The 22,732-nt window shown below is 38.1% G+C and overlaps 1 protein-coding gene across 1 annotated transcript; it reads left to right on the top strand.

Annotated features, from left to right (window-relative positions):
- Positions 1 to 1,782: 1,782 nt before the first annotated feature.
- adra1aa (adrenoceptor alpha 1Aa) lies at positions 1,783 to 21,883 on the top strand. The gene is made up of 3 exons (XM_038285691.1): positions 1,783 to 1,977; positions 7,528 to 8,965; positions 20,335 to 21,883. The coding sequence occupies exons 2-3, from the start codon at positions 8,068 to 8,070 to the stop codon at positions 20,874 to 20,876; spliced, it is 1,440 nt and encodes a 479-aa protein (XP_038141619.1). The 5' UTR covers positions 1,783 to 1,977; positions 7,528 to 8,067; the 3' UTR covers positions 20,877 to 21,883.
- The last annotated feature ends 849 nt before the right edge of the window (positions 21,884 to 22,732 follow it).

Genomic DNA, 22,732 nt, shown 5'->3' with positions numbered 1-22,732 from the left:
TGTACATTTTTTATTCATAGTGATTTGTTTCCCTTCCTTTTTAATGGGATGAAACATGGAGCATGCTTGAAAAAAATTGTGGATAATTAAGAACTAACTGAAATTTTCACATGTTAATTGCACTGACTTATGTATCTAGTGTATACAGAACAGATGTCAGGTAGGTTGTAGAAGTAAAGAAGATGAATGCTTTCATAATTCTTTTATGGTATTTTTTTTTTTTTGCTGAATGGGAATAGATATTATATTCATAGATGTTAATTCAATTATCAACTCACTTTACCATAATTTGCAATGTTTATTAGATGGATTTAAGAAAAAGGGATACAATGGTAATTAATCTAGATATGACTGAAATATGGAGTCTGGAAATAAGTAATAAAAGCAAATAATTGCTGAATGGGAAAGTAATGTGAAAAGTCTTTGATTATTCTTTCATAGATAAAAATAAGAACAATGTGTCATTGTTTTATATTCAGTGTAGAGCAACTATATATAACCTCCTCTTTTTGAGACTAGAGCAGCAAATCAGTGTCTATCCCAGTTTATGAAGCATGTGTGTGAACATTAATTCTTCATTTATGATACATACATATAATAATAATCGGCCTGCATTTGACTGGAAGATTTTAAAAGTGAAAGAAGATTTGACTGAGGCTGTTAACTGTAGCTCTGCTGTTTGTTGTTTTATTGCTGGAAAATGAGCCTCCTCCCTCTGGTCACGACTCTGTTGCAGGATGTAACAGGTCTTCTGTAGGATCATTCTGTATTTCGCTTTATTCCCTTTCCAATCAACTTTAACCCAGCTTCCATGGTTCCTACTGATAAAAAGCATCAACGCAACCATACTGATACCACCCTCATATATCAACACAGGGATTTTGCATTTAGCGTGAAGTGCAGTTACATGTCTGTTTTCTCCAACATTGCCAAGCTCCAAATTTCAAATGGCTTTCTTTTTTTTTCTTTTTAGTATTTTTTTTAAATATAGGTCTCCTTTCATTCTCAAATATGCACACTGTTTATTTGGTCAAATAAAATTTGATGATCACGACAGCTATAATATCCAAGGGACATGAGGATTTCTGAAAAGGTTTGGGGTTAACACAATAAGATTATTTTTTAGTAAGTTTTGTAAAAACAAACCTCAGCAAACAAATCAGCAAGAAATCTATTGGCAGAAAAGTTTATTTTGACAAGTAGTTGCTCCAAATGGGTTTAAAAGTCAGAGACCATACATTTAAATTTCAGGAATAATTTTGTTTCCTAGTCATATATACCATAGAGTATTTAATAAACTTTTAGAATTATTTATTTTAAACATGCAGTGTTACAACTGGAAACTTTGTGGAAGTAAGAAAGAAAAGGGAATATTTTATGTTTTTATTTCCTGCTGAACATATCAATGGTTTATTGCAGTGTCATGAAAAAAAGTAAAAAGTGTCACAAGTGAAAAGAAATAAGCTTTTCATCAGCTCTTCAGCCTGTATTATTTGAAGAAGACATTTGAAATAAATGTAAACCTAGGAATATATGATTACATCCAATGTCAGAAGACAGGACAATTGTTTTTTTGTTTAGTTCTGCAGTTTGACAGTTGTCAAGGTGAGTGACGACCGCTTGGAAAGTCGTGCGGGGTCGACAGTGACTGGATGCGATGACGCACAGGGAGTGATGCTGAGCCGAGATGAGGTGATATGAGGATGATGGTGGGGGGGGTGGGGGTGGGACAGCCTTTTTTGGGGGTGGGGGGGAGAGAAAAAATAACTCAAGAGAGCAGTGAGTGATTTTTTTTGCTCATCATCATCTGAGGAGTCTCCTAGCACCTGCGCTTGGCTTGGCAGATGTGAGCGCGCTCCGTTATGAGCGCACATTGGCGCTCCGCCAGCCGCCTCCCAGCGCGACTCAGCAATCAGAGCGGGATCCGACCCGATCAGCGCACCAGCCATCGGGATGCAGGAAGACACTGAAAGTTAGGTGAGTCACAGAGATGTTAATTTTAAATATCTGAGAACTATTCCTTGTGCGTAACTTTGCCTTTTTTCTCTGTCCTACCTTTTAACCGCACTTGTGCTGCAGTGGCTGTTAATACCATTGTTTAGAGATTATATTTACACTATAATTGCAGTTAATCATAAAAGTATCTAAAGGTATTAGATTATACTTGTCACAAATGATTGAAGTGCATCTGAAGTTGTTGCGCGCCGTTGATCCAAATTCAGACCTCGTCTCTCTTAATAAAAGGGAGTGTCTCTGTGCCACATTTCTTTTTATTTAAATTTAGTTTCTAAAGACATTTAGAAATATGAATGTTTTTGATTTGATATCAATTATCATAGAAACATTTTCAGTCGGCTTATGGAGAAATTGTCTGAGTGAGAGCTCCATCTCTGTCCAATTGTCATTTTATTGCGCCAGAAATGAACTTTCTGGCAGGTATAGGAGGCTTCTTATAGAGCTGGGATTTTCCGGCGCAAAGCGGTGAAGAAATTGAGATTACATCTGTGCCAGAATGCCTTTTTACCTCTGACCAAATAAAATAACTATATAGGGAACGGCGCTGTGGAGAGGCTCAGCCCAGCTGTCCACCACCTCAACATGTTGTTGTGTCTCTAACTGGAAAGCAGCCAAATGGAGCGTTATACCTGTAGATGGCCCTGCATTGGAAGAGGACCAAAGAAATAATGTTTTTTCTATTCCCTTAAAAGACAGGTGTTATACAGCTATTGCAACATGGAGCCTTTCTCTGGTGGGAGGCACCCAGCATGCATGCCCTTTCACTCAGCAACCCCCTATAGGTGTTGGTTCTTCTGGATATTAACACACTGAGAATCAATAAAAATACAAGCCCAAGATACAAATCAAGTCAAAACAGCAAAATAATTGCCATCAGTCAGTTTGACCTTTTTGTTGCTCTCTTTTTAAGTTTTGAGTGAAACACTAAACCTGCATTCACTACAAACTTTTTATATTTGTGTTCAATTAACTACACACAGAGTCATATGAATTAAATCAAATTTGGCTTTCTGAGTTCAATTCAATTCAGTTTATATATAGTTTATAGCATGGGCGTAGGTTTGCATAGGGACCATAGGGACATGTCCCTACCAAAATTTTGGACGGACCTATTTGTCCCTACCAATAATCGGAAGTGAACAACATGTTTATAATTTACTATACAGCAGCCGCTTCTTTTCCTCTCGCAGCTTCTCTGCCTGGTAGCTGCAGCTGCCTGCTCTTTCCTGTCCCTTTCACATAGCAGCGCATCAACTGTGCTGCGCGGTTTAACTCTGATTATTCTGCCTTAAGTTCCGCCTTCTCTCTTTCTGATTGCGTGTTTTCTAGTCTGTATGTGTGCGGGTGCGGGTGCTTGGAGCGCGAAAAAAAAGACACTAAAATAAATTAATATTGGGCCAAGAAACTAGTCAAATTAAAAAACTTAATATTATCTACGCTAAAACAGGCAAAAGCTTCTGATTGGAGTTCTGGAAAGAAGCAGGAGAGAGTTTTTTGATTTGAGGAACTTGAGAAATGTAAGTTAACAACATTAGGATTTCTTTTAATTTATCTTTTAATCTGATAGCCAAAGGCTCCTCAAAGAAGATCTTTTATGAAATGAAACCAGGTAAAACAGAAACGTTTAAACGTTTCCTTTGGAGGAATTCTTGATCCAGAATATTGACAGACAAAAATGTTTTACTTCCTAAATGCAAAATGTTTACATATTTTTTTACAATCTTGGTATAATTCCTGCTCTAAGTGGGTCACTCTGTCGGCTAAAGGCACATTTAAGTGGCCCTATACTCTAGTTAACGATTAATCAATTACTAAATTAGTGCACGATTATTTAAATAATTTGTTAATATGATTAATTGTTTCAGCCATAGATAAAATACATGATATTAGCTATACAGAGTAACTACAGCCCAGATGTACAACTTCTAATATTAATATTTTAAATGCTCAGTGTCAGTTCCTCTTCTAGTTCCAGTGCACATGTAAATACAATACATTTATTTTCCGTCCCTTGAATGTATTATTTTGCATGATCCAGAAAAAGCATATTAGAAAAAAAAATAAAGAGTGGGTTTTACCTCAGTTTACCTCTGCACAATTCTATATCTTCAGAAGAAAACACAGGATAAATCCACATATTACAGACATATTTAGACTATATTTGGTTAAACAGACACTGTCTTAGTCGCAGGTAAATTTAAATGCAATCCTTTTCAAAGTGGAAAAAGTCCTAATTCCACATTCATCAGAGCAAGTTATGCTTTAAATATTGATAAACAGCATCTAGTGCATGTAGTGCTTATAAGATTTGTATTAATGTAGCAAGAAATGCTGCTGTTCTCTTTAAACAAAATGAGCCCTGAAGCTCACATTAAGCATAAAAAAGAGCATGCATATTTTTGCAAAGGACCAATGAAACTGAAGAATAGTGTCCCTACCAAAGTTGAAATCAAACCTACGTCCTTGGTTTATAGTGCCAATTCACAACACATGTCATCTCAAGGCACTTTACAGTTCACCAGATCATCCAGTCAAATTGATTCAAAGTTTTCTATCTAAGGAAAACCAGTTGATTTCATCGACTCATTGACTCGGATGTAATCCCTCACACTAAGCATGCTTGTAGCGACAGTGGAGAGGAAAAACTCAGGATAACCTAAGCCACTCTAACTATAAGCTTTATCAAAAAGGAAAGTTTTAAGCCTAGCCTTAAAAGTAGACAGGGTGTCTGCCTCACGGACTAAAACTGGTAATTGGTTCCACAGGAGAGGAGCGTGATAACTAAAAGATCTGCCTTCCATTCTACTTTTTGAAATTCTAGGAACCACTAGTAAACCTGCAGCGCAGAGCAAAGTGCTCTGTAATCAAAACCCATTTAAATGCAGAAACTGATTGAAATTATTGATTTTCCCACTAAAAGTTAGAGAAATCTCAGCCATGTTTATACCAAAATGTTACAGTTTCACATTATCTTGAAAAATCTTTGCAAGAAACGAACAAGCAAGTGAATATGTACATTCCCTGAGTAAATATTCTGGCAACAAACTATACATTTCTCACTAGAAATGTAATCAAAACTCATTTTAATGCAAAAACAAACTCAAGTCATTAATCTTTCCACAAAAAAATGAGCGAATGTCGGCCATATATATATTTTTTTCTTCTCCCAGCTGGAATCTTGAAAGTCACGTGACTAGGACGTAAAACAATAGAAAGCGTATAGGCAGAAGAAATGTAACAGTACCACAAAAAAATGGCCATTAATGTACCTCCACTACGTTTTGCAGTGTGGACCAACGTAGTGGGGGTACATTTTCCCATGAGACTGGGTTGCTGTTAGGGACATAAGGAACAGTCAGATCTCTGATACAGAGCTTGGCCATTTACGGCTTTATATGTGAGAAGGAGGATTTTAAAAATTCTATTCTTGATTTAACAGGAAGCCAAAGAAGAGAAGCCAGGATAGGAGAGATATGATCTCTCTTTTTAAATTTCATCAAAACTCTGGCTGCAGCTTTTATCTGCAGTTTGTGGACTTCCTTATAGTAAAGAATTACAATAGTCCAGCCTTGAAGTAAGAAATGCATGGACTAGTTTCTCAGTATCAACCCTGGACAGGATATTTCTAATTTTTGTAATATTCTGCAGATGAAAGAAGCACATTTTAGAAACCTCTTTGATATGGGATTTAAATGACGGGTCCTGATTAAAGATAACACCAAGATTTTTTACTTTGTTATGTGAGAGTTGATTGTTTTTACCACAAATCCAGCTGTTTTGCGAGGATGGTTTGAAAACATTAAACACCCTACGACAGCCATAGGGGCCATTGTAACTGTGGAGGAGCTGCAGAGATCCACAACTCAGCCTGGGGAATCTGTTGACTAGATGCCTACTTTAAGTTGTATGGTCTACAAGTTTAGCATCATGAAAGAGTGGAAGGAAGAAATCTATTTTGAAAGAAAGCAGAAGTAGGAGCCAGAAATAAGTCAATGCATGGAAGAGGGTCGTCTGGTCAGAAGAGACACAAGGGAGGGAAGCATCATGCTGTGGGAACGCTTTTCTTTTAGGACAGGGTAGCTTAGCGTTAGTTGGTAGGGCTAAATTCAGGGATGGGGACCCAGTCTGTATATCCCCAAAAGGCTTCCAACTAATTGCTGTAAAAATGGTTTTTAAATGTGTTCTCAATGGGCTAGTCTAGATACAAAAGCATGTTGCATTTTTCACTTTTATCTACAAAACAGTCCAAGAAGTGTAACAGACTAGTTTTTCTTCTGTAGGATTATCTATCCTTTTAAGCTTCTTGTTTATTTTCTCTCACTTTGAAAATGCTGCATATTTCAACCAGAGGGATCCTAATATTTCCAGCACCACATAAAGAAATATAAAATCAGCTTTATCGTCCAAGACCGTGTGCACACAGATTTCATTTTTAGAGAGGGAAATGTAACTCTCATAAATCCCTTATGGGCATTATTACCAGACTCCTTCTCTGACTTGAGTGGGTGAGAGAGCTTAAGGTGGTTTGCTGTGACATCCATCCAATGGAGCTTTTTTTCCAAGGAAGGCAAGAAAAAAGACCTTAACTGTAAGTGACCTGAACATCAATCAGACATGCTCAACACCTCAGCAGATAGATAGATAGATAGTTAGTTAGATAGATAGATAGATAGATAGATAGATAGATAGATAGATAGATAGATAGATAGATAGATAGATAGATAGATAGGACCCTGATGATCTGCTTGCAAAAGAGCATGGAATTTACCAAAGGGCCTTAAATTCACATTAAAGAAAATAACTTTTTATCAGCAACTCTTATATATCAAATTTCACTGGAAATGCGTGACTAACAGAGAGAGGCAGCTTTGAAGTTTGATCATCCACTACCTTGCAGCGAAAGTCATACCCCCTGATGTTTCTTTATTTTTACATGTTATCATTTCAGCTCCGCTAAATTCAGTGTATTTGATCAAGCTTGTATGTGATATCCAACACAAAATAATGTGTAATGTTGAAGTGCAGTTTTTTAATACTATAAATAAAAAGTGAGAACTATGAGATTCATTTCTATTCAGCACTCGTAGGTCAATATTCTGCCAATCCTGCATTTGCTGCAGTTACACATCTAAGTGTCAATTGAGCTGCTGGATTTTTTTCTGCCTTTAAGTTTTGGTTCAACTTTGCACAATCTGTCTAATAGTTGTTTTATTCAAATGATGCCAGTGTAGCTTTCCGCATTCCTTTACTTCATATTTTGTTTCTAAATCTGCAAGATATATCTCTCCTCATGCAGCTCTCACACTAACTGTAGACACCGTTTGTCACCCACAGACTCAGTAGGGCTGAGCAATAGCTATATGGAAAAGAAAAAGGAAACTACGAACCTGAAACAATGGGCAAAAACATAGGTGTTTTTTTTTCTTTGCTTTGTTTTGCTGTTTTTTTTCTGTGCTTTGTTTTGCTGTTTGTGATGCCCGTGTAACATGCTCTCTGTCTCTCTTGTCACAGGCGCTGGAGGCTGTCAGAGTGCGTTGAAGCTCAATATGCCCCTGTGTTTTATGGGAAGAGGCAGTCTGTTGAGTGCTGCTCACCTCCCACTCTGCCCAGAGAAGTGGATTCTCCTTCCATCTTTTAAAACAAAAGACTCAAGATTTGGCTCCAAAGTGACATTTTTATATTTCAAGAGAGGATGCATGGTACACCACTGTTTCTACTTCTGTGATGCTTCTCAATCAGTGTTTGGCACCAGCTGCATGGTATCAAAAATAACATCACAAATATTTTCAAGATGGATTACCTGATATCAGCACAGTAGCTTTCATTTGCATATCTTGCTCTCCTCTCTTAGTGTTTCTTGAAGCATCCTGATTCATTGGCGGGATAATGGCTCATTTGCTGGAAGCAACATCATTTAAATTATGCTTTGACAAGCCTTAATGTGATCATTACTCTAATAGCTTCCACGGGAATTCAATGATGCCCCTTTTTTCTTTAGAAAGCTAAAGTTTTTACAGAACTGTGTCCAGCATCAGCACCATCTAGGTGTTGATGGGTCCTGTGCTGGACAACATGGCCCCAGCTTCTCTGAGCCAGAACTGCACCAACTGCAGCCAGATTTTAATCCCAGAGCTCAAGATGGTCAAGACAGTGGTTTTAGGCATGGTCCTTGGTGTGTTCATCCTGTTTGGAGTGGTCGGAAACATCCTGGTTATCCTATCTGTGGTTTGCCATCGACACCTGCGGACGGTCACGCATTATTTCATTGTTAATCTGGCCGTGGCAGACCTGATGCTGAGCTCCACTGTCCTGCCTTTTTCTGCCATTTTTGAGATTTTGGATCGCTGGGTGTTTGGACGAGCTTTCTGTAACGTTTGGGCAGCTGTGGATGTGCTCTGCTGCACGGCCTCCATCATGAGCCTCTGTGTGATTTCTGTGGATCGTTATATTGGAGTCAGTTATCCTCTGCGTTACCCTTCTATTATGACAAAGCGCAGGGCTCTGTTGGCAGTGATGCTCTTGTGGGTGTTCTCTATCATCATATCCATCGGGCCGTTGTTCGGTTGGAAAGAACCGGCACCAGAGGACGACTCCGTCTGCAAGATCACAGAGGAGCCAGGATACGCCATTTTCTCAGCCGTTGGCTCCTTCTACCTCCCTCTGACCATCATACTGGTGATGTACTGCCGGGTTTATGTTGTAGCTCACAGAGAGAGCCAGGGCCTCAAAGAGGGCCAGAAGACGGAGAAGTCGGACTCGGAGCAGGTGATTCTCAGGATCCACCGTGGAAACACCACCGCACTAGAGGAGGAGTCGCTGCGCAGCCGCACTCATTTTGCCTTGAGGTTACTAAAGTTTTCACGTGAGAAGAAAGCCGCTAAGACGCTGGGCATTGTGGTCGGCTGCTTTGTGTTGTGTTGGCTGCCGTTCTTCCTGGTATTACCAATTGGTGAGTATTTTTCATATATATATATATATATACCTTGGATGCAATGTTGGCAAGATTTCTACCATTTGGGAGAGAATGCAAACAAAGATCAGATCAGATTTTTATTTAGAAACGTGCTTTATTTTTTAATCATTTATATATAGATATGAAACTAAAAAAATTATCTTATGCTGCATCTACAGCTTATGTAAGCACCCGCCCCTGTTACACAACCTCTTAACCTCGGCACTGCGTTTGAGAGTCCTTGCATCATATGTTAGATCTATCTCATCTGCTTTAATAGCATCATTTTGTTTCAGGCTTATCTTTGCCCTTGAGGACCAGTGTTCCTTGAAATATCATCAGGCTATCATCTTATATCCATAAGATATAATATCCATTATATCTTGATGCTCACAGGTCCTTAGAGATAAAAGTTTCAAAACACCTTGATGATTAGCTTGACCTTTTCTGAGTAAGGAGGGACGACTATAAGCTGTGTCCTCCTGTTTGAGGTGGAAGGATGTCTTGAAATATCAACGTTTAGATACTAACAAACATCAGCCTCCATGTAGCTCTCTTCAAATCACACCTACAGATGCATCTGAGTCCACATTGGAAGAACCATTTACCTTCTGAATTAATTAATTGGACAGATGTTACTCATTGATTTATTCTGCTGCCAGGGTTTAAAGTGCTCTCCGATTTAATCGTCAGACCATTTTAATTAAATTACTCCTTCGTGGCTTCAGACTGGAGTTACAAGAATTCAGACAAGCCTTGTAGCTTTAGAGCAGTGCACACTTGTAAATGTAAGGGTAGACAGACTATAAATAGCTTATATAAATCTTTCATATCTCTGACGTCCTCTTGTCCTTACCATCTGTAAGCAAGCTCCGGGAATTTCTGACCAACGTATGTTTAAAAAAGCAGACCTTTGTCTGAGATGTGAGACTCTCTCTGCTCCAGCATCTTCTGTCCTTGTATCTTTGTGACTCACCTTATTCAGGGCCAATCCCATCGCTGACAGATAAGGCTATCGCACTGGAGCCTTGTATGACAAGACTAGCATGCATGGCAATAAATCTCCCAGTTTTCCATCCGCATGCGAACAATGCGCTGGCGTGCAGATGTCAATAATGTGAGACGGAAATTTAAAGCAAGCTGATATGAACCTTGACGAATCCTGGAAGGTTTTTTTTTTTTTTTTGTTCCATGGTCTCATGCTTGTAAATATAGACGACCATTTGGTTGCGTACTTTCAGACCGATAAACGAGTATAAAAGTCCCCCCGCTCAAGCAAAAATGCTACACGCTGACACCAGTGACACTTCTCATACCACAGGCAACATATGTCCGCCGACGATGATGGATTTAGCAATGAGTCACCAAGCAGAAGCCTGTTTTGACATGGAGCTGGACTGCCTATGATTGAGTGACATTTCTGTGTCATGAGAGGAAAGAAAAAAGGGTTTGGGACTCGGATAACAATTGAGATCCTAAAAAAGACAAGTTGTTAGGCCTCAAATTTATTTGTGGATTGTCCTTCTCTCCCCTTGACATTTAAGAAGTACCTTTGCTGTGTTATTGAACAGTGCTAACTATAGTTAATTAAAATAAGAGCTTTATTTGCTGGCAGTACAAGAAAATAGATCCTGTCAGTGGAATAATTTAATGTTGTTTTGTGTGTCTGCAGTCTTCTAAACTGCGTCTATAACGTCTCACTGGTTTTTCTCATTTCTATTTTTAGCCACAGTGCCTTTAATGAATCTTGTGTCGGTGCTCTTTCTCTGCGAGATCCTCCATTATGGGTTTTAACAACTATGTGACAAAACAAAAACTTTTGCGTAAAACAACTCATCCCAAAAAAAGTATCCACACCCTTTTGCACACTTCCACATTCTGTCACATTACAGCCTCAAACTCCAATGTATTTTCATTATATTTAATGTGATTCACCAGAAGAAAAGCATATTATTGGGTAAGAAAATGTTTAAAAATTGAGAGCTATGTTGTGTTATTGTCCTGTCTACTTTGATACCCCTAAATAAACTCCACTGTGACTCAAGGCTCTCTTATGTCACCCAATTAGTAGAGTTCAACTTAATCTCAGGATAAATGCAGCCGTTCTGTGAAGGCCTCCAGGGATCGTTAGACAACATTAGTTAATGAACAGCATCACAAGGACCACTGAACACAGCGGAAAAGTCTGGGATAAAGTTAGGAGGAAACTTAAAGCTGTATCATCCTTTTAAGACAACATCCAAAGCTTTGACCATGTTAAGTGTTTGATCCATCATCCAAAAATAGAGTATCGCAAAACAACAAACAAGTTGAGCAATAATGAGAAATGGAGCCAAAGGGCCCTTGGTAGATATAGAGGATCAATAACTCATGTGGGAGAATCTGTTGACAGGAAACGTTTAGTCATGAAGGAACCTTGGCTAAAAGGAAGGCATAAAAATTGTGGAAAAATGTGGAAAAAGCCCAAAATAAAACGTTTTTGGATTATGTTAATTATATTAGCATCATATGCTACTACACAATTAATTAGTCAATAGTTGACATGTATTCAATAATTAACTCAACAATATATCTATGAGTCTGACATGAATTCCTGACCTTCTCAGAAAACAATCAATTAACAGACATTTAAAAAGACCAGGATTTTGATTTAGTTTCAGAAATCAAAGAATGAGGATCAAATCTTTGGTGAGCAGCAAACATAAAGTGTGAATTTATTTTTGATCAAAGTATGTATTTACACCTATTTAGTGGTTGGGGCCGAATAATATCAATAATAAAACACAAGCGGCAATTACTAAATGACAGATTAGTTAGACATTAAAATCTAGTTCTACTGATGGAAGCGGATGTAAAATAATACATGGGCTTTTAGGTGATTTATTATTCAGTGTTCCAAACTTAATGGTGATTTATGTTGTTAGATTTTCACAAAATCTTTAATGAAAAGATCTCTGACTCTATGCCAGTTCTATCTTTATCTGATCTAAGGAGGAAAGAGGATGAAAAGGTTTGAAGTTCTCACATCGTTTTTAGCCAGTTCCAGATCAGCGGAGAAGCACCACATACTCCAACCTCATCTCCATGGAAACATCACTTTCTCACTGGTTCAAAGGGCTCCCAGTCGGCAAATAGGACAGGAGTCCAGCTCTTCAGCTCCTTGTTCCTGACTGACAAGGGCAGGGTTCCTTGGATAAATCAGATAGGTTAACAGGTGACTCTGCAGCAGACTGGGATGTTTGGATCCCAACAACGGCCAGATTTCAATATAACACTAGATGGATAGTATTAGTTTGCACTGTAGAGGCATGAGAAGGTTTCCGGGCTGATGATAGGAGTCTTAAAGTACGATATTTTCTCTTCCAGGAGGTCTGCAGTGAGAAAGGGTTCAGGAATGTGACAGGTTCATCAACAGGTGATGCTGACAAAAACAAAACAAGGGAACTCTTGCAATGAATTGAATGCATGGCAGCTTATTATTTTTCTTTACGTTTTCTGCATTTTAATTATGGAGGGTCACTGAAAAAGAAAACTAGCCATTTCAAATTTAACATTTAAATCAGGCAATCTGAAATCCAATTAGAAAAGCATTATCTAATTATGCATTTTAAGTTTAATTATTAAAGTAATAATAAAGAGAAACAGAAATCACAATAATTGAGAATGCATAAATGCATTCTGACTTGATTATTAAAGGAATTGTAAATTGTAATTATTAATCCATTATTAAATACTGGAATTTAAAAATGTATTTTTAGATCCTGTTTCTAAATGGAGATCTAAAGAAATGAAATTCATAAATCTGATTATAAATACCTTTCCTAATCACATGTTTCCAGATGCAAGATGTTAGAAAAGAGGTAATTTAAGAGTGTTGTAGTTGCAGCAAATGACACACATCCAAACAAGCGACAAAGGAGGGTGTATAGAGAAGCACACTGAGCTATATAGATATTTTTTCTGTAGGAAAAAAAGGAAATGTTTATTTTCCTTCCACTTTCCTTCCAAATGATGGAAATGTTGCTAATTCACACATAACTTTTTTGTTGACGGCTTCAGGTTTTATGATCCACGACTCACGACAGATTCAATATGAGAAAAACTCCTTAAGTCATCATTTCAATACCCTCGATACAGATAGTTGCACTAACTGCCCAGCTGAGGGTAGCATCAATCATTACGACTATCCACTAAAATCCCAGCCCCTTGAATTGCTCATCTTTCCATCTAGATGAAATTCACCAACATGCAATAAAACTGATTGCCTGGGTTCAGACCTTTGAATGCGACCTTTAGATCTGCCCAGCCTAAAAACTTGACTGATTTGTCTGACACAGTGAGATGAAACAATTTCCTTGTTCCTAAAAGAACATCTAAACCAATAAGCCTGGGGCTAAAGTACAGAAACTGAAAGATGAATGGAGGGACACACTAATCTGTTTTATTTTTTTTGTAGTTCCTGAAACTGCGATAAAAATAGAAATATTTTATTCCTGTCTGACCAAACATCTGTGTCAGCTTAAAGTTCCAGTAAGTATGTGAATGTTTGGTAATTGGTTTTGGGAAAACAATTGTAATTCCCTGTAGAAATCAGTTAGTAATAGAAGAAATAATTTGGGTTAGATTATTCAGCCAGATGATAAGAAGATTAAAAGATGTGCTGTGTCGTTCTAATTAGATAAACTGTACATAAGGCAAAATGTTTGTAAATGTTTGAATAAAAAAAAGATAATCAGATCAATTCAATTCAATTTTCAACTCAGTTTATTTATATAGCGCCAAATTCACAACACATGTCATCTCAAGGCACTTTACAGTTCAACCAGATCATACAGTCAAATTGATACAAAGTTTTCTGTCTAAGGAAAACCAGTTGATTGCATTGACTCATTGACTCAAATACAATCCCTCACACTAAGCATGCTTGTAGCGACAGTGGAGAGGAAAAACTCCCTTTTAACAGGAAGAAACCTCCAGCAGAACCAGGCTCAGCGTGAGCGGCCATCTGCCGAGGCCGACTGGGGTTCAAGGAGACGGAAGCAGAGACACAAAAAGCAGCTGTAAAAGGCGGCCCCGTCCAGGAAACACACAGCCAGGCAGACGAGCTCCGAGCCAGCTCCCATTCCAGAGGACGAAGAGAGCACTTCCACTCAGTCACGGTCAGAGAAACAGGACCACACTGGAAAACAAGCCGATCTCCAACATCTATAAACAAGGGTGTTGATGGAAGCAGCACAGCTGATGTTTCTTTCCAGGATGACGTCACAGCCAAACAGGAACAGACGAGGCAAAGCTACTCTGAGGAAAAGCAGAGAGAGCAGAAGGTTAGAGATTGAACTAACAGATTCTGCAGAATAGGAGAACAGAGAGAGAATGAAGCAGAATGATGAAATGGGGGTCCCTATGTCCTCCAAAAGTCTAAGCCTATAGCAGCATAACTATAGAGATAGCTCAGGATAACCTGAGCCTCTCTAACTATAAGCTTTATCAAAAAGGAAAGTTTTAAGCCTAGCCTTAAAAGTAGACAGAGTGTCTGCCTCACGGACTAAAACTGGTAGTTGGTTCCACAGGAGAGGAGCCTGATGACTAAAAGATCTGCCTCCCATTCTACTTTTAGAAATTCTAGGAACCACTAGTAAACCTGCAGATTGAGAGCGAAGTGCTCTGTTAGGAACATAAGGAACAATCAGATCTCTGATATAAGATGGAGCTTGGCCATTTAAGGCTTTATATGTGAGAAGGAGGATTTTAAATTCTATTCTTGATTTAACAGGAAGCCAATGAAGAGAAGCCAGGATAGGCGAGATATGATCTCTCTTTTTAATTTTCATCAGAACTCTGGCTGCAGCATTTTGGATCAGCTGAAGGCTTTTAACTACAGTTTGTGGACTTCCTGATAGTAAAGAATTACAATAGTCCAGCCTTGAAGTAACAAATGCATGGACTAGTTTCTCAGCATCACCCCTGGACAGGATATTTCTAATTTTTGTAATGTTCCTCAGATGAAAGAGGGATATTCTAGAAACCTCTTTGATATGGGATTTAAATGACAGGTCCTGATCAAAAATAACACCAAGATTTTTTACTTTATTATCTGAAATCAGTTTAATCCCATCCAAATGAAGTGACTGGCTAATCAGCTTCTTTTTCAGAGACTCTGGTCCAAAGACTAACTTCTGTTTTGTCTGCATTCAGAAGCAGAAAGTTAAGAGTCATCCAGGTTTGCCTGATTACATAGATTACATGCCTGTAATCTATGTAATGGGTTAGCTTCATCTGGATTTATAGACAGATATAGCTGGGTATCATCAGCATAACAGTGGAAATTAATCCCATGCTGTCTAATAACTCTACCAATTGGGAGCATGTATAAAGTAAAGAGAATTGGTCCTAGCACTGATCCCTGTGGTACTCCACAGGTAACCTGTGAGCATGTGGAAGATTTGTCATTAACATGAACAAACTGAATTCGATCAGATAGATAAGATTTAAACCAGTCTAGTGCTGTTCCTTTAATTCCAACAAAATATTCAAGTCTTTCTAAAAGAATATTATGGTCAACTGTATCAAATGCAGCACTAAGATCTAACAGGACGAGCACAGATACAAGTCCATTATCTGAGGCCATGAGAATATCATTAGTGACTTTCACCAGAGCTGTTTCAGTGCTATGATGAGCTCTAAAGCCAGACTGAAACTCTTCAAAAAGTTCATTATGGTGTAAGTGATCGCAAACTTGTTTGGCAACTACTTTCTCAAGAATTTTGGATAAGAAAGGAAGATTGGATATAGGTCTATAATTAACCAAGTCATCTGGGTCAAGAGACGGTTTCTTAAGCAGAGGTTTAATTACAGCAACCTTAAAAGCTTTAGGTACATATCCCTGTAACAGAGATAGATTAATCACATCTAAAATGGAGGAGGAGATCAAAGGGAATACCTCCTTAAATAACCTGGTTGGAACTGGATCTAACATACAAGTTGAAGGCTTAGATGAAGACAATAATTTTGCTAATTCAGAAAGTTCAACTGGATCAAAGCAGTCTAAACCCGGTTCAGATTCCATGACTACCTCAGGTACAATCGCGGATAGAGGAGTGCTTATGATCTTATTTTTAATAAGATCAATCTTATTTATAAAGAATCCCATAAAATCATTGCTGCTAAGAGCAGGTGGAATGGACGGTTCAACAGAGCTATGGCTCTGGGTGAGTTTGGCAACTGTATTAAAAAGAAATCTAGGATTATTCTTATTCTCCTCTATTAATGAGGAGAAGTATGCTGCTCTTGCTTTACAAAGGGTCCTCTTATACAGCAGTAAACCATTTTTCCAGACTTGGAAGGACTCCCGCAGGCCTGTGGAGCGATATTTTCTCTCCTGTTTCCTAGCATTTTGCTTCAAAGTACGCAGCTCTGCATTAAACTAAGGAGCAAGCTTTCTATTTTTAACGGTTTTCATTTTCAAAGGAGCTGCGTTGTCTAAGGCAGTACGCAGAGAACTAGCAACCCCATCAACAAAATCATCAACCTGTGAAGGGGAATAAGCTAAGCTTTTGCACTCTGCAGCACTGCTCAGTGACACAGAGGAGAGAGAAAGTGAAGCAGATTCTTTAAAATTTATAACTGCACTATCTGATAAAGATCTACTAAAATTGAACCTTCAGACATCAGAAATGTCAAGAGACAGTTACTTTTTTACAAGCAATTAATCCCTCCTGCTGTTTTAAATACACCTTAGAATAATTTTAATTTAACTAGATTATATCTTTCATAAGAAATTTTACCTACATCTTAAAAAATAAAGCAAGAATATTGTTCGGGCAGAATTGGTTTTGTAAAAAAAAGAAAAAAAAGTCAAGAATAGATTTGTTCAGATAAACAATTTATGTCATTTTCTTTATTTTTCAGCTGGAGTTTAGAGGATTTATCTTTTGCTGATGAGATTCCAGCCTTTTAGGCTGGACTGCCGTCTCGCTACCACCTTAATCAATATTTCCCTCCAAAGACTTAACAGTTTTGTCTGCCCTAAATTGTTAATGTTGTTTCAGATTACTTTAAGTCTAAATCTTCAAGGGGTGTGAATAATTTTAAGCCTATTGTACTTCATGCTTTGACTTCGGCTCCCCAGCCTAAGAACTTGGTAAAGATGTACAACCAGATCAATTGGATTATAAAAAAGTAAAGTTAGTGTCCATAAATTTGAATTATCAAAATCGCAATAGATACAACAAACAAGCCCGTGGCAAAACAAGCCATTGTTATGCAACAGCTTATGTCAAAACATGTTGTTTGATTGAAGATTTCAGAAATACTATACTCTAAGTTAATTTCCAGCTGCTGAAAAGGTTGAAATTCTGTTACTGATTCCTTTTTAAGAGCTATTGCAAAGTTTAACAAAAGCAAAATTTGTTGTGGTGCAGGATATTCAATAATTATATTAGAAGAGGTTGCATCATACCGCGTGAATAACAGCTGCTTCTGTAAAAATAGTTTTTTTAACTGTAGTGATGAAATAATGGTTGCTTGGTTAGCTAAGTTATTCTTCCTCAATGTTTGTCAACCCAACAGGAAGTCAGTATGTACAACTATAACATTATAAGGTCCTATGTGAAATGTGATCCTACAGTAACCAAAATACTGCTTATTCTGTCTAAAAGAACAATAATAATTGACTAGATCTCTGTTTTTGTGGCACTGAAGGTTGCATTCATTGTGTTACATTTTCCCACTGCTCTTGTTTTTGTTGCAAAACAATCCCACTGATGCTTTGCATTATTTTATCTTTCAAAGAGTTCACATTTTGGCGGCTGCATTATCAAAATCTCAATAGATACAACAAACAAGCCCGTGGCAAAACAAGCCATTGTTATGCAACAGCTTCTGTCAAAACATGTTGTTTGATTGAAGGTTTCAGAAATACTAAATTACAGAGCTGCAAATCCCCTTTTTGATTTTGACCATCAATACATTTATCAAACAGCTGTTACACCCCCTCTATTTTTAAAGGGGGAAAAAAAATCTATCAGGGATACAGACAATGATCGAATTGTTCTCTGCTAAAGCTGGAGACAGAGATAGAAAATCATTTGCTCTCAGACTATCCTCCTTTCTTACATATATCTCTGATTACATCACCATCCTATAAACAGGGCTCACATTTTTACAACCAGCAACGGTTTGCATTTAATTTTTTCAACCTGACAAATATATGTGAGGTCAGCAGACAGTTTGAATTATTCAGATGATTCAAAAACGCAGCACGTCACCTTACATATACAAAGACAAGCAGACCTGCATATAATACATCCGTTAAGCCATTACATATGCTTCTTCATTAAGGAGCCCACTCACATTCATGAGAGCTTCCTCTAATCAAGAAAAGCACAGTCTATTACTGCAATTCTATTAAAACGCTGCATCAAATGGTGAGTCGGGAGGTTATATTCAGTGGAAGTTTTATGAACTAAAAAGCCATGTCATTAACTTTAATGTTGAAAAGGAAACCAGCGTATCCGTAGCCGTAGATTACGTGTATGAAATTTAACCCTGGAGAGACACTAAAAATGGAAACCTATCCAAGTTTTAACCCAAAGTACTGAAAATAAGCTTACAACATGTCTCTGGGTAATATTGGACAGTTTATCACTTTTACAAATACTTGTGGAATGATGGACTAAATGTTTCTCTCAAACCATAAATCCAGCTGGTTGTGAGGATTTGCTGAGTGCCTATATATTTCTATACAATATTACTTCTGTTTCAATTTAGTTCAGTTTGTTAATAAAGCTCCAGTTGGCAACGCATTTCATCTCGTCTCCTTGAACCCCAGTCGGCCTCAGCAGATGGCCACTCACACTGAGCCTGGTTCTGCTGGAGGTTTCTTCCTGTTAAAAGGGAGTTTTTCCTCTCCACTGTTGCTACAAGCATGCTTAGTGTGAGGGATTGTATTTGAGTCAATCAGTCGATGCAATCAACTGGTTTTCCTTAGACTTGAATCAATTTGACTGTATGATCTGGTTGAACTGTAAAGTGCCTTGAGATTACATGTGTTGTCAATTGGCGCTATATAAATAAACTGAATTGAAATTAAATCTTGAAGCATTTTACAGAATTAAACCCAATCAAACCATGTGGATCAAAATGTTATCAGAGGAAATCCCATTGATAGCATCCATTAATTGACTTGCAGAATTCATTCTACATCAAGGAGCATGTGGATGGTCGCTTGCATTGTGACGTTGAAGTTGCAGCAGTCCCTCATACCCAGCATGCATCAATCTGACAGTGAAAAGGGAAAACTCCCTTTTAAAGGTGTGATTAGCTCTCTGCCACTGGGGGCTGAACAGATGGAGCATGCACAGGAAAATAACACAGAAGCCCTGATCCAGGGGTACCGGTACTTTCTATGGGAAAGAAAAAATAAATAAATAAATAATGGGAATAGTAGATTCAAGTCTGAAAGATGAAAAAGGGCACAAACAGTGACATACTGCAGGGGTGTCTACAGAGACTCAAACTGTGTTTTTATAAAAAAAATCCATCCAAAATAGCTCCTCTTTCTGTCTCTAAATCACTGAAAACATTCATATGCAATCAAATCCTGCAGGACAGAGATATATCTAAAGCTCCATGTAAAGACATTTTATTTACTCCTTTCTTAGACAGATTCTAGCTCACTGATATTCTATATTTAAGGGCAAAGGAGGCTTGAACAGTCTTTTTTCTTAATTTCATAATAGGAACAGGTGCAACACTCCACTGTGTGTAAAGGAGAGCAATCAGTGTTACAACGCTCTACAATTAAACAGGATTTTACAAAAAAAAGGTTACGACAGTATTTCAGCATTATGCCTTGTTAATCAGATTTATGGAAAGAATTTGGATGGAAGTTGTTGTTTTAGATGTTGCTTTATTTAACAATTAGTAGCAGGAGCTACTGATCTGAACTGAGCTATCTATATAAATATAATTCAAATTTTTATAATGACTATGATTTTCTATAAATATGCTTTCAGGCACTTTCTTGCTGTTTTCTCTAGTGCCACTCACTGTAGCTCAACAAGTTACAAAAATCAGGATGCTCAAAACAAAAGACAGTGTCTAGGATAGAAGAGAGCTACTTTGATATGATATCTTCAGCTTCCTGCTATTTTCTAAGTCGTACTCCCCTCTTATATCTACTGTCCTTCTTTAGTCTTATTGATGATGTATTCTGCTAATTTAAAGTGAAAAGCTTCCCAAGGAGAAGGCAACTGTCAGTCCATTTTTATAGAGCATATTTTTCTGTACACAGCTGATCACAACTGATTATTCTGTGCATCTTAGTTGTTTCTTCCTTCTAAGATGTGTGTCCCTTTTCACTGCAGGTTCCATATTCCCTGCACACAGACCATCTGAAACAGTTTTCAAGATCACCTTCTGGCTTGGCTACTTCAACAGCTGCATCAACCCTATCATCTACCCATGCTCCAATCAGGAGTTCAAAAAGGCTTTTCAGAGTTTACTTGGAATTCACTGTTTGAGGATGACTCCCAGACCGCACCACCACCATCTGAGTACAAGCCAAAGTCAAACCCAAGGTCACAACCAGGGTCTTGCTCTGAGCCTCGACAGCAGGGGGGGTCCCTGCAGACTAAGCCCCTCTTCATCCGTAGCTCTGTCTAGAACTCCTTCCTCCAGGGACAGCAGGGAATGGAAAGTCTTCTCTGTGGGCCCCATCGGCAGCGGGGAAGGCCCGGCCGATAGCAGCAGGGCCAAGGTGGCCAAGCTGTGCAACAAAAGCCTCCAGCGAACCTGTTGCTGCGTTCTCAGTCCTGAGCCTCCTACACAGGAACCTCGTGTTGTTGGAGACCTTCCAATTATTAAAATCCACCAGCTATCCCTGTCAGAAAAAGGAGATCCTGTATAACCTGAGGTATCATTCATGCTACATTTTATTTGACGCTGCTGCTGCTTTGAAACTGAGATTTACCTCAACTTTGATATCGTAATTTTACTTTTTGCTTTACCAGATATAAATCAGTCAAGAGGGCAAAAAGAAGACGTTTTCTGTCAATTCTGTTGAATCGAAGGGAACCAAAATTGCTAAGGTGATTTAGATGAGCTATTTCAAGCATTCCCAAATGTTTACATGTACAGCAGGAATGAAAAATGTACACACCCCTGTTAAAATGTCAGGTTTTCAGATGTAAAAGTCAGAATAAAATGAATAATTTCAGGAGATTTTCACATTTAATGATACACATAACATGTACCAGTAATCTTAAAGGAACAAACTGTCATCTTTGAGAGGGGAAAAATAGAAAATAAAAATTTGTGCACAACCTCTTATTTCTTTCTATCCATCATCAGACTTTACCCCTACAGTCAACTCGTTTTATATCGGATTCAATACAATAGAACCATCTTTCTAATTAGCTTTTTCACAATGTTTTTCATTGTTGTTTGTGGGTCATGAGGGGTACTGGTGTCTAGCTGTCTACGGACAAGAGGCGGGGTAAACCCTGGACAGGTTGCTAGTCTGTCGCAGGACAACACATAGAAAAACAACCATTCACACACACAATCACACCTAAGGAGAATTTTAGAGAAGGCGTGTCATGTTTTTGGACTGTGGAAGAAAGCTGGAGTACCTGGAGAGAACCCGAGTATGCACAGGGAGAACATGCAAACTCCTTGCAGAAAGACCGGGACTAGAACCCGGAACCTTCTTGCAGCAAGGCAGCAGTGCTACCCACTGCTCCACTGCTCAGCCCTCAACTAAGGACATTAAACTAAATCAATAACATTACTAAGGACTGGATATCCTTCCAAAAATCAATAAATAATGAGAGGAAAACCAGTCCTTTGTTTTGTGTTACCAATACTGTCTGTGTGGTACAACTGACAGCAATCTTCTGTATTTTATTAATCATATATCTATGTTACATAGAAAAAAAGAAAGCAATTTTAGATAAAGAAAAAATGCCACCCAGGCTAAATAAACAAAAAATATGTTAAACTCCCCCAAAAAACCTGTGGAAAATGTGTTAGAGCCCAATTAAATCAGCTTTATAAATGAAGTTCAAAGCAAAAACAACATGAAACATCATTAAAAGATCACAAAATTCACATGAAGCATTAAATCAGTAGCATCACTACTACTGAATGTTTGCACAAATATCCAGTCATCAGAAATATTTTAGAGCAGAGAAAACCCAAATCAAACATCCACATCAACAGAAGAAAGGCTTCATGAGAAGAAAAGAAAGAGAAAAAAACTTTAAAATTACCCATAGACCAAAAAAATAAATAAATAAATAAAAATCCTTGGGGTAATCTCAACAGAGGCGTGCACAAGAGTGCCCTGTAACAATCAGACATAAAGGCAGGAGGCACCATGCTGAGAGACATAAGGCTGAAAAAGAAGAAGTTGGCTTTAACAAAGTATTGGGCTAAGGATGGGCACCATTCCATAATCGATATGCAAGCAGTTTGAACCAGGCTGCAAAAGTTCAGATTATCCACTGTGATGTACTTTCTTTTACATGATAGAAATCTGACATTTCAACAGTAGTATCTGGATCTTTTGTATCTTCTCTGTCTTATTAAAAAGAGTGGTTTAAATGTATTGAATTGTAAATATGAATGTTGAATAAAGTGCATGGTCCTAAGGGATATCTTTTAAAGTGCCGGTGCTCCTGATATTTCCAAAGTTTTCCTGAGGCAGTTCATCTTGTGAAAATGTTTGTGTTCGCAGTACAAACCGAGGAAACCTCACATGCT

The sequence above is a fragment of the Cyprinodon tularosa genome, unplaced genomic scaffold (assembly GCF_016077235.1).
Source record: "Cyprinodon tularosa strain WSP-4 unplaced genomic scaffold, ASM1607723v1 ctg214, whole genome shotgun sequence".
Taxonomy (NCBI): domain Eukaryota; kingdom Metazoa; phylum Chordata; class Actinopteri; order Cyprinodontiformes; family Cyprinodontidae; genus Cyprinodon; species Cyprinodon tularosa.
The sequence above is the reverse complement of the archived record's forward strand: the minus strand, read 5'-3'. Positions and strand labels throughout refer to the sequence as shown.